At 40.6% G+C, this 12,739-nt stretch overlaps 1 protein-coding gene across 1 annotated transcript; it reads right to left on the bottom strand.

Moving 5' to 3' along the window:
- Nucleotides 1-672: 672 nt before the first annotated feature.
- LOC142492284 (uncharacterized) lies at nucleotides 673-12,159 on the bottom strand. The gene is made up of 6 exons (XM_075594954.1): nucleotides 11,944-12,159; nucleotides 10,229-10,287; nucleotides 6,182-6,318; nucleotides 3,563-3,868; nucleotides 2,088-2,165; nucleotides 673-1,724 (listed from the first exon to the last, which is right to left on the bottom strand). The coding sequence occupies exons 1-6, from the start codon at nucleotides 12,157-12,159 to the stop codon at nucleotides 673-675; spliced, it is 1,848 nt and encodes a 615-aa protein (XP_075451069.1).
- Between the last annotated feature and the right edge of the window lie 580 nt (nucleotides 12,160-12,739).

Here is a 12,739-nt window from a genome sequence, read left to right as displayed (position 1 = left end):
ACTGTTAGAGTCTCATACTTAGGATATTTCTCAAACATTAGGCCTGTATTATTAAAATAGTGTTTTCACAAGGAAGCATGAAGTGTATTAGTTTGTGTATACCAGTTTATATAGTACTATATATATATATATATATATACACACTCACACACTCACACACTGAGTGAGTGTGAGTGTGTGTGTGTGTGTGTGTATATATATTATTATACATTCTGAGATGTTATAGAAACGAACACACAACTGATTAAAGGACAAAATTACAATGGCCAAGCAAGGCAAAGGTAAGTAATAATTTACACATAATCCTGCTGTACACGTACAAGAAAGATGTTTGCACTTACTTAGGTGTTTTAATAATTGCATGTGACTAATATGCATATGCAATTCTTACATCAATTAACACACCCAAATGCAATGTTTTGCTGCAAAGTCAATGGCAGCTTCTCTAAACTTAGCAACTGGCTCCTGGTGGACCATTACTGAACAGACGATTACAACATAAATATTTATAACACAATTAATTATGAGTGTTAACATTTCCAAAACTTCACGTGTACAAGAACATAGTTGAAAGTTTGGAAACAACACAGTCTTCAGCATACATACAATAGTAATTAGATAATCTGAAGTCAACAAAACAAGGCCAAAGACATATTTTCTGAATTATAACATTTATTTTTTTTGTTCCTTTTGCGAGCGAGTAACAGGCCTGCTTGTTGTCTCTTGAATTTTCCTTTTTCTTTTGCCACCAACTTTAGGCACAACAGAGCCACTTTGAGTGGCCTCTGGCACTTCACGGGCAGGGCTTGTGGCCAGTGACTGTTCACCTACGGGGCTTGTGGCCAGTGACTCACCTACAGGGCTTGTGGCCAGTGACTCACCTACAGGGCTTTTGGGCAGTGATTCACCTACAGGGCTTTTGGGCAGCGATTCACCTACAGGGCTTTTGGGCAGCGATTCACCTACAGGGATTTTGGGCAGCGACTCACCTACAGGGCTTTTGGGCAGCGATTCACCTACAGGGCTTTTGGGCAGCGACTCACCTACAGGGCTTTTGGGTAGTGACTGTTCACGGACAGGGCTTGTGCCCACTGACACATGTGAGCAAGTTGGTAGACACTGCACAAGTGATGGTTGGTCTGTTTCATGTGTGTCTTGTTTTGTTTTTGTCGCCTCCTTTGTAGGTGTCTGCTGCTGAATTTGTACAGATGGCAGCGGTAGGATGTCATCAGGAACCTGCACAGCAATGTCTGCTACTTGACCGGTAACATTTGGGCCTGGTGAATGAATATCAGATGAATGTGGTGAAAACTGACCTGCATGAACAGATCCTGGCTGGGAGGTGTTGAATTGTGGTACATTAGTCATTCTCCAGTAATTAGCTTGTGTTTGCTGAACAACTAATGCTTCGAATGAGGTGTTGATTTTTTGCAACTGTTTAGGCACTTCAATGAAGACTCTGTGGAGATGTGCCAATTGTGATACTGTTTCTTCCTGCAGTCCAATCATCCTTTCCAGCACTGTCATCATGTCTGAATGGCGACGATTTTCTGCGTCCACTATTTTTCCCTCTGAAGCTACAATTGCATCGTATGTGGAAGTTGATGGACGATTTGGCGGTACAACAGTTTCTATTGGCACCTCTTCATGGTCACATGATTGTATTTCAGTCTCTTCTGTGGCGTCATCCTCATCATACTCATCATCCTCATCACCATGATGTTCTAAAAAGAAATGTACACATTATTAAATGGCATGTTAATGTATGCTGTGTTACTATGTAATTGTACTGTGTCCTAAGTAACACCTAACATGTTAGCATACGTTTTATAACCTCATTAAAAACTACCTTGACTTACGAATAATGTTTGGACTCAGTATGAAATATGAATGAATGAAAAGTTGCTCTAAACTCAGAAGTCCTACATGATAATTAACATCACTAACACAATACATGTTGCCTTACACTTAATTTTCACTGACACTAAGTAATCCTATTTAAAGAAGATGTGCAAAACAAATAATGCACATGACAACATAACATATAGAAGAGCACATATTATATGGCCAGCAAATGATACACTCACCTTCTAGTAGTGTTGAGCTGGCTGACCCAGGTGAAGACACTTGTTCCATCTCAGGTGACACATGTCCTCCAGGGGCAACTATATATAACAATAACATAAGTTTTACATTTACATGTGTAAATATTGAACAAACACTTATTGTATGTTCTGTATTTATGATTAACTAACAACATCAGTTCCTTAACCGAAAATGTGTGTGAAAGTGAACATAAATAGTTGTAATAACACTGTACATGCCTGTGTACTTAGAATTTTTGAGTTCCCTAACATACAACATACTATGTTTCTGCAGTAATGCGTGAGGATAAATAGATTAAATGAGTACATAAAAATCATATGTTGTGTAGTGATATCAGTATCATAATGTACATAACTATCATGAGATGACCATTCACAATGGTTATCATGAAGGTGGTCATATTGCAAAAAGTGTTGTTTTTGGTAGAGGATATGTGTGGTACATTAATCGAAGATGTGGCACACCTGAATGTGGCTGTGACTCAACAAGACAACACATGCAGTGTGTGATAATGTGTCTTTCATAGTAGTTCAACTATAGATATGAGTGAACTAATGTGTGACGTACGCTTTGATAAGTAATGAGTTGTTGGGGCATTTAGTAGCTAGAGTTAAGCTTTCAAATGAGTGTGATTAACTTCAGTTGTGCTATTCAGGTTGTAAGAAAGGTATTCCCTTCCCCAAAAAGCCTAATCAGCCACACCTTTCAATGACTTGAAACAGGTGCAAATGGTGTGAACTAAGTTCACCGTGAAATGAGGCTGTAATTAGTGTGTGTGCTGAACCCCACCCCCTCTGTTGAAGTGTATGCTGTGATGAGATATTAATTGCAGCTGCTTTAACACAATGGTAGATGAGCTAAGTAGTCATCTGCAGTGTTTAAGTTATGAAAACAATGACATAACATATGATACGTGTGCCTCATTATGCTGTCTGTATATGACATAAAGCAAAAATGGACCTTTTCATAAGCAACTATAGATGTGTTAGTGCCAGTGATGTTTGTAGGCCGTTACATGCAATTTCTTTGATGCATGCTTAAAATAGGCAGTAATGTCATGTTTGTCGGAGTAAAATCAATAAAATACACAATAATATGATACATATTTCTGTTCTGTACCTGTAGCTACTAATAATTTCTCATGAACATGTGTTACACATGTGTACTACCCTGTTGTTCCCCATCTTCGCCCACCATCAATTGCTTCCACTGCAGCTATGCATTTTGGGAATTCACATGTAAATGAGCACGCAATGGCACGTGCTATATTAGTTACTGCTTTTAGTAGGACTACTACATATATGTCTATTTTGAGATATATATACCTGTATACAGAATCAGACATATACATATATAGATGCAGGTATGCTTATATTGTGAAGACAGTATAAAAAGCAGTGTAACTATGCAAAATAACTGTAAGCAACGACACGCCTAGTACAGTAATATTTATCACCTGCTGGAAATTGTGACGGATAAATTCCAATGTCACGGTCACCAGCCAAGCCTTCCACGACGACGGTAAGTAATTTTGGCCGAAGCAGCTCCTCCAATGGAGTCAATATGAGACGTTGTGGTGTGGGCCCACCTCCAGTGCCAGTAGCATGCACGCGTTGGTCTTGTATTTTCTTTTTCAATTTGGACCTAATATCATCAAATCTTTTCCGACAATGATACTTGTCCCTGACACTATTCCCACAGGCATTGACACCAATGACTATTGTGTCCCACATTTCTTTTTTGCTTGCTGCACTTGTCCGCCCTTGAAAAACATATAAAAGATATGAGGTAAATTAATAATAATATAAGCACCAGTTTCCTACACTGCTAGCTGTTCCAAGAGATAGCAAACATGCTGTTTTATGTGTAATATGTGCAGCACATGAGCATTCACTACTAAACCTATACATGTAAGCAAGGTTGCATTCATATTGTATGCAGTTCTGGCAAATTGACCGCCTGTGTTTATTTGTCCTTGTAAGGCATGATAAAAAGCTGTGTTTCCACACTAATGAACATAGAAAGATATTGTGTACCCATATTTGCATATGAACAAAACTCAGATGACCTAGGATCACATGTATTTGAATAATAAATGTAAAGTTACACTTACCTACTAAATGTCCATATATACTGTCATAGTGCTCCAGAATGCCAGTGACAAGAGCCCTATTTTCCTGGTCATTGAAGCGAGGATTACGTGGCTTCTCCACACGTTTTTTCCGAGCAGGTTTAGGGTCAGAGCTTGGCTGGTGCTGACTGGACTCTCCTTCTTCCAATGGAAGAGCCTCCAAAAGCTGGCCACCAGCAAGCACGCCACCACCATCCACCCCATCAGCAACTGCGCCACCAGCAGCACTCCCAGCACCAGCACTCCCACTCCTAGCACCAGCACTCACACTCCTAGCACCAGCACTCACACTCCTAGCACCAGCACTCACACTCCTAGCACCAGCACTCCCACTCCCAGCAACAGCACTCCCACTCCCAGCAACAGCACTCCCACTCCCAGCAACAGCACTCCCACTCCCAGCAACAGCACTCCCACTCCCAGCAACAGCACTCCCACTCCCAGCAACAGCACTCCCACTCCCAGCAACAGCACTCCCACTCCCAGCAACAGCACTCCCACTCCCAGCAACAGCACTCCCACTCCCAGCAACACCACTCGGTGCACCAGCAACATCACTCCCCTGAACAGTACGTTCACTCCGACGCGTACTCCCACGAGTAGCACTCCCACTCCCACCAGCATCACTCTTCCCACGCTTTGCGGGCATACTTCCAGCACTCACAAAAAACAGACAAGAAATGTACAGGCAATCACACGACCCACTTCCACATATAAAACAAGACAAAGATGTAAACAAAACAACAAAGGACAAAGCTCACCCAATACACAACAAGTCTCTCAGTCAATATGCAAATCTTCAATCGTCCAGCTCTGTGCGTCTCTCTCTCTCTCTCACTCCCAACAACACAGAGAATGATTAGCAGTACACGTTGCCTTTAAATATGGCGCGCAATCAAAAACATGCTTGTTTCGCCTGATTCAGCAAGATTTGTGATTGTGCAACCTAACAGCACCCCGCCACGCACGCCGATACACCTGTGTGTGATCGGCTCATCATCGTGAGAGTGGGCGGATTTGTTTTCTGGTTGATTTTGAATGTATTCGGCACTTACTGCATACGGAGAGGGAAAAACGCCAATAACATGACTAATCGATAAGCTTGCCGATTTCACATAATCGTCGCTTACTGCATGAGGCCCATTATGTTTAACACGTGAACACTTGTTGCTCCAGAGGGAGAGTCTAACAGTATCGTACATGACTATAATACTGTGAATGTTCATGTTATTTGTATTGCGATGCTATTTATAATGAAAATCTTCCAATAAACTTGAAGTTATAAAAAAAAAAAAAATCTTTCTGCCTCCTCTGGTGAGTGGATGGTATATTGTCTGCCATTCTTGTCTACTATGTATCGGAAGGGGACCCTCAATTTATATCTCACTCCTCTTTCCTGCTGCAGCATAATTACTGAATGGAGAACCATTCTCTCTAGAATTATAGATCTTGAGAGGTCACTGTAAATCTGTACGTTGTAGCTTTCAAGGGTCTGTCTCCGCGTATTCTACATGCTGAGGATCTTTTATTTTTTGTTAGTAGTGGAGCTTTATTATTACCGTATTTCCTCGATTCTAGATGCCATCAATTCTAAGACGCACCCTTGATTTAATAAACATTTTTGGAAAAAATAAAAACTACATTAAATGTGCAGATTTTTTTTTACTAGCAGACAGTAGCATACATTTATCCACACTACACTACATTATACTACACTATACTACACTATACTACAGTACAACTGTATGCTCAGCACTACATTAATTCATTGGATCATGTGATACATTGTCTTCCATGATCTTGTTGCGCCCCCTTTGCACCTCCTGCAGTTCTGGCCCTGGTAAGAGTTGCTGCAGAGGGGGGGGGGGCGTGGTTTGAGCAGGGTAAGATTGCTGAGCTGCTGTGCTGCTTCAGATGCTCCCCTCTGCACCTCCAGCAGTTCACCGAAAGTCGCGGGGGGAGGAGGAGCAGGGCCGTAATCGGAGCCGTGGGTTTGCCGAGATGCTGCTGGGCACTGTAAAGATCCCCACTGCGGCTGCTCCAGCAGCGCCCCCTTGCAGACTGTTTTCAGACATGTGAAACTGGGAAAAAATGTGCGTCTTAGAATTGAGGAAATATGGTATATCACTTTGTCTGTCAGGGTCCACCATCTATGGTCCCAGTACTCAATGTGCTTGATCCCTTATGAGGGTCCCTTCAATGAGGGTTGGCTCTAGTTCTATAAATAATTTTTAGAAGTATCCTTATATCGCCTCCGGAGTAACGGCCTTCGTTCTCTATTTTCAAAGTCCTTCATGTTTTCTTTTTGGGTTCTTATTTCCTCTGTTAGTTGTAGGACCTAATTCTCTGTGTTTGCTTGTAGTTGCAAGGCTTCATCTACCTTCTTTGGTTTTCGTTCCCAAGGAGTCTATGTCCGCTTTTAGTTCAGTCACTGCTTTGTGTAAAGTGGTATTAAATTACCCTTTTATATCTTTGGCTTGCATTTGCAAATCATTCATTCTGATGTGTTTTGAGTTTTGTCTCTCCAGTTCTGTGTCCAAAGCACGTGGTAGTCTTTACCCGGATCGTCGCCATCTTCTCAATCTGAGGTAAGTAGAGCCCCTTTACGGAAAACATGGGCTACATCTCGAGTTGTGTGTCATCTGGCTTATTCCCAAGAGCTTAATATATGGATTTTTGGTAAAAAGTAACATTTTACGAGATTTTAGGATGATATTTTTATATATTTGTGGCATGATCTGCGGAGCTGTATCAGCACACATCCATTCCCTTAGACGGCTCAAGAGCGCCCCCCAGTCTTGAATATTTTTATGCTTTTTTGCAAATGTTTGCAATATTTGTCGAGTTTCGCAAGATATTCACATGAAAAAAGGGCGCCCCTTTGGCGCTGGGAATTACCAGAATGCATTTGAGCAAACAGTTTGTAGTTTTACAATGCCTTTAAAAGGAACATTTATTAACCCAGCGTAAACATACAGTGTAGTATTTGTACATCTTAAATTACACTTTAGAATCACATTCCTAATAAAGCAAGTACATTATTATTGTTTATATTTGTATTAAATGTTTTATTTAAAAAAAAGACTCATACATATACCTGTAATACACTTTTTTTTAATAATTCATAAAGGTTTCCCTACAAAGCCTTTTTCTGCTTATATTGTCCTGAAAAAGTTGGCATGGTTGACATGATATAAATTATTTACTGCGCTTTTTTTTCTAACTTTGTAATTTTGCTATTTTCTTTAAAAGCAAATAGTTAATTTAAATAAATAAATGTCATGGCAACTGAAGATAATTTGATAATATAAGATAATATCCAACATTTCTGTAAATGTTTGGGGATGGTAGTCATTGTAATATGTAATAAAAGTTGCCACACTGAATTTATTGTGTGAAAGTGATGATTTTGAAAACACATTAGATGTTTTTCCAGAAGGGAAAATGTTTGCAGAACATTCAGTTTTTTACTCTAAGTAAACTTTTTTTTCTAAAATGGTTTTGGGCTCAGCATAGTGGAATCCTGTTTATCATTATCACTCCATGAGAAAGTGTGCTCAAGGGACAAACATTCAACGCCACTGAAAAGCAGAAAGAAGAATTGCTTTGGAAACCCAGTAGATAGCATGCATACATCACTATTTGTGGCTATTGGCTATGTGTTGAACCTATACCTTCTTTTAATATGACAATTACTCATGGTTTCGCACAGGTGTCCTTTGGGATTTTGGAAAGATGAGAAATACATTGGCTTGCAAATACAAAAGCCAGAGGACAGTCACTATATAGTACATACAAAACCTCTTCATGGTTTTTGGAACACAGATGTTTGGCACAGGCAACATGTCTTAATACTGTATAGCAGCATGTACTATATAGCAACAGGGCACTGTCACTAGTGGGAAGGTTCACTACATTTCTAGACTGAATGAAACTTGCATTAATATGAAAAAAGTGAGTTAATTCAATGGATTATTTCATACAATAATGCAAAATTGTATTATTATTTTTTTTACCAATTCAATGTTTTTGAGTTACATTTCATGGCAAACATGTAGGTGAGCATGCAAATGAGCTATTACTGCAAAATTAAGTATTCACATGGAATTGATCATGTTTTGATTAGCCAGATTAAGCAATTTTTTTATTTAAATACCTGTTTAATACACTGGCAAGTCTAGCAGAGAATGAGGATGTAGAAAGGTACAATAAGAGCACAATAACTATAATGGCTCTATATGAAGAGCCGAGTGGGACTTGGATTCCCTTACATACAGGAGTAATGTTTTTCCTGGTCTGGTAAAGCCCTAATGCCCATTCAATGTCGCAATTTATTTAATGTAGTTTATTTGTATGTTTATTATTCTCAGAAATAGGGGTCATTTATTTCAATCTTTTTGCCAAAACATTTTATCTATGAAATGAAGGAAATTCAAAAGACTTTGAGGATCTCCAACATGGATGCCTTCTGACTTTCCCTGCTTCTACCAACATGGCTGCTGATGAATGAAGTCAACCTCTTCCTGAGCCGATTGCTCTCACCTGCCTTTTCCCTTTATAAGAATTCCATTCCCTCTCCTAATTACCTGTGCAAGGTACTTTTAGCCTACTCTCCTGCTGAATGCCTGGTTTTGCCTGCCTTAGACCCTTGCCTGCTGCTGGACTACCTCACTGCTTCCATTCTGTCTCTCTCCAGCCCTTATCTCAGAACAGTTACCTCAAAAAAGCCAAAACTACACAAAACCCCACGAAATAGATCAGGACCAAAATAAAACAAGACAACACTATATGTCCCTGCCAACTGCATTGACATTGTGTATCATCAATATGGAGGTTTAAATAGTTGGCAGCAGGTTGGGAAATATTGCCATTGTTAACTAAAATGTGCAGCTATTTTATTTACTCTGTATAACATAAATTTATATGGAAATAATATTTTATTAATGCACATACTGTATTGTATATGTTTCCAATAATAACTCACATTTATATCTAGTCTCATGGGCATCCTTTTTATTCAACAATGGAAATCTGCATTAACTATGAAATCAGGACATAAAGGAATTCTCCGTTTAAATAAGCCTTTTAAGATTTTAGACAGCCTTCTAGTCACTGATACACCCAGGATAGCTTAAAAGTTTAAAGGGGATATACAGTATATTCACTAACGATTAGATAAATGTTTTGCGCCTATGGTACATTATACAGATATAGCTTTGGAGACTTTGAATATTAATCTGGGGAAAATTCTATAATATCAAATAACATGAAGCAGACCAGATTGATGCCAATTTAATTGATAAAATAAAAATAGTCAGTATCCATTCACTTTAAAGATCCTATTAAAAAAAAGTCTGAAGAGAAATGTTTCACCAAAATTGGACTTCCTCTCTCAAAGGGTTAAAATGATGGTGAAGCTGCATCACTTTTATCAGTGAATTTTTTTTTCTGATACTACAGAGTATGTAAAACCGTTTTTTTTATTGCCTAATTAGTCATCCATACGCTTGACAATAAACTTCAAAGGACTTAATAAAACATGACTGGACTAGGTAAAAAAGTTATAATCTACTGTATAAATAAATAGCTCATTAGTAGCCTCAATGGACATCAAGGGATATACAGTACAATCAATGCCTTCAAAACACCCTACCAGTATCACAAGTACACATCCATTGCATACCAAAGAGGCTACTACTATACAGTAAGTTCTAGCCAATACAGTAATCCTCCACCAACTTCCCCTGGTAACTTTACCCCCACACAAAACACCTTTAGAACTCTGTTCACTAACCCCAACCTCCTTCACTCTATCATAGCTTAAAGGGCTATTAACCAGCGTTAGCTAATAGTCTTATGTGTAGGACATTAAACCCAGTGAACATATACATGTACTGTATAACAGATAAAATAATATGATAGAAAGCCCTTCAGTGACATGCAAGTATCCTAGACCTTGAACCAATTATCCCAATCTTCAAGATATCCTACTGAATCCTCAAGGTCTTGACACAGTCTGGAAGTTGGGGAATATACCATGGCTGTTGTGGCTGTTGAAAAAAATCAATTTGTCAATTAATTTACATAAACTGGGCAAGGGAAACAGAATATCTATTGGCTGTGACTTCTACATAAACAATACAGTACAGTATGTGTAACTGTAATCTGTAAGTGATTAGCTTTATATGTACCTTCTAACAACTCATGTCTAATTTATTCCCTCACTGTTGAATATAACTGATTTTATTGGCTTACATCATTTCCAAATGCTGCTTTCAGTCTACTGTATACAGTATATATACATTGACCAATATTGTACACCTTTTGTGTTTTCTGGACTATCCTGGCTTTTGTTTAAATTGCTACTGATTACTATTTACTCAAATAGACATTAAAAAATAGGACATATTGGTTTTAGAGATTACCTTATTATTGGGTATGACTGTCTAGTTGGACTTTAATAGAGATTCATCTGCCAATTCTTCATTAACACATTGTAACGCTTGCGTGAGCCCACAAACAAGACCTGACCCTGGAATTGAGGTTGGAAGGACTATGCCACACACCCACAGTAGCGGGGGCGAGTCCAGAAGGTGGTGTGCAGCGTTGCTGGGTCTGGGTATGTAGAAAGGGTTAATCCAATACTTGCCAGGGTCTGTGGGTTGGAGAAGTACACGTAGCTGGAGTCCATAAGCCTGTGGTCTGGGGTTGGAGAGGTACTCGTAGTTGTTATCCATAAGCCAGGGGTCGAAGAGCAAGAGAGAATCCAAATGTAAAGCCAGGTCGGTACATGAGAGGTTAACTGCAGAGAACAAGACAAGACTGAGCTGGACAAGACAGGCACACTCAAAGGCTATACAAGGTTATGTTCAGCAAAGTATGACAGGAAGAGGCAGCCCTTTATAGCAGACAGGAACCAGTAGGAGAGGGGGCGGAGCGGAGGCGTGGCCTCCACAGATGCCAAGGATAGGTTGCAGGAGACAAGGGCTCATAGCTAAACTTGCCACACAGCTGGGGCTCGTTGCGCGCCGTCATGCGAGTGCACCGCGCACAGCGGAGGTGCGGCTCGTCCGAGGAGGCGGAGCTATGCTCGGTGGTCGTGCGTAGAAGGAGCGGGTGCGCGCACGCTCTGTAACAGGAGCGGTGATGCGCGCATCAGCGGGGGGCGGATCTTCGGCAGCTGCCGCTGCAGTACTATAGGTAAGCGAGGAGGGAGCGCGCCTCAAGGGACGCATTCCCCGATTCCTCACAGTACCCCCCCCCCCTTGAGGATCAAACTCCGGACGATCCAAATACGGCTTCTGCGGATACCTGGCGTGGAACCGTCTAAGTAAGCCGGGAGCGTGGATCTGGTCGAATGGTACCCAAGAGCGCTCCTCCGGACCGAAGCCTTTCCAGTGCACTAGGAATTGTATCCTTCCCCTGGAATATCTGGAATCAATAATAGACTGGATCTCGAATTCCTCTTGACCTTGAACCAGTACAGGGGGAGGAGGAGGAGAGAGAACATCAGGGTACCTGGAACTCTGCTTGACAGGTTTTAAGAGAGAGACATGTAATACTGATGGTATCTTCATAGATGGAGGCAAATCAAGGCGGTACACTACAGGATTAATCTGTTCCAGTATCTTGAAGGATCCCAGGAATCTGGGAACCAATTTTAAGGTAGGAGTCTTTAATCTTATGTTTTTAGAAGAGAGTCATACCTTGTCTCCTGTCTTGAACCTGGGCGCCTCTAGACGATGTCGATCCGTCTGGATTTTTTGTCTCTGAACGGATTCTTGAAGAGTTTTCCGGATCCTACTCCATGAGTTTTGAAGAGCGTTGACTCTAGCATCAGCGGCTGGAACTCCAGAAATGTTAGAAGATAAAGGAAGAGAATTAGGGTGATAGGCATAATTGATGAAAAAGGGCGGACTCATTTCTTAGAGAATTGTGTGCAAACTCAGCCCAGGGTAATAGAGCAGCCCAATTGTCTTGAGTCTCGGAAATGAAACATCTAAGATACTGTTCCAGTGATTGGTTTACCCTTTCTGTCTGTCCATTCGTTTGCGGGTGGTACCATAAGAAAAAAGAAGCGAAATATTGAGTCTTTGAGAGAACGCCCGCCAAAATTTTGACACAAATTGTGATCCCCGGTCGAAATACGATTGAAACGGGAACCCCATGTATACGAAAAATCTCCTTGATATAGACCTCAGCAAGAGTAGCAGAATTGGGGAGGCCCTTGAGGGGTATAAAATGGGCCTGTTTCGAAAAAAATCCACGATGAGCATGATGGTATTCATACCATTTGAAATAGGTATCTCCACTATGAAATCCATAGATAGGTGGGACCAGGGACGTTCCAGGATGGGAAGCGGACGTAGCAGACCAGCAGGCTTTTGTCGACCGGACTTATTCCGAGCACAGACTGAACAGGATGAAATGAATTCCTTAATGTCGCTCCATATCTCAGGCCACCAGAAGGTACGTCTGATTAAGTCGGTGGTTCTTCGGATT

The sequence above is a fragment of the Ascaphus truei genome, chromosome 4 (assembly GCF_040206685.1).
Source record: "Ascaphus truei isolate aAscTru1 chromosome 4, aAscTru1.hap1, whole genome shotgun sequence".
Lineage (NCBI taxonomy): Eukaryota > Metazoa > Chordata > Amphibia > Anura > Ascaphidae > Ascaphus > Ascaphus truei.
This window is presented reverse-complemented; position numbering and strand designations above follow the sequence as displayed.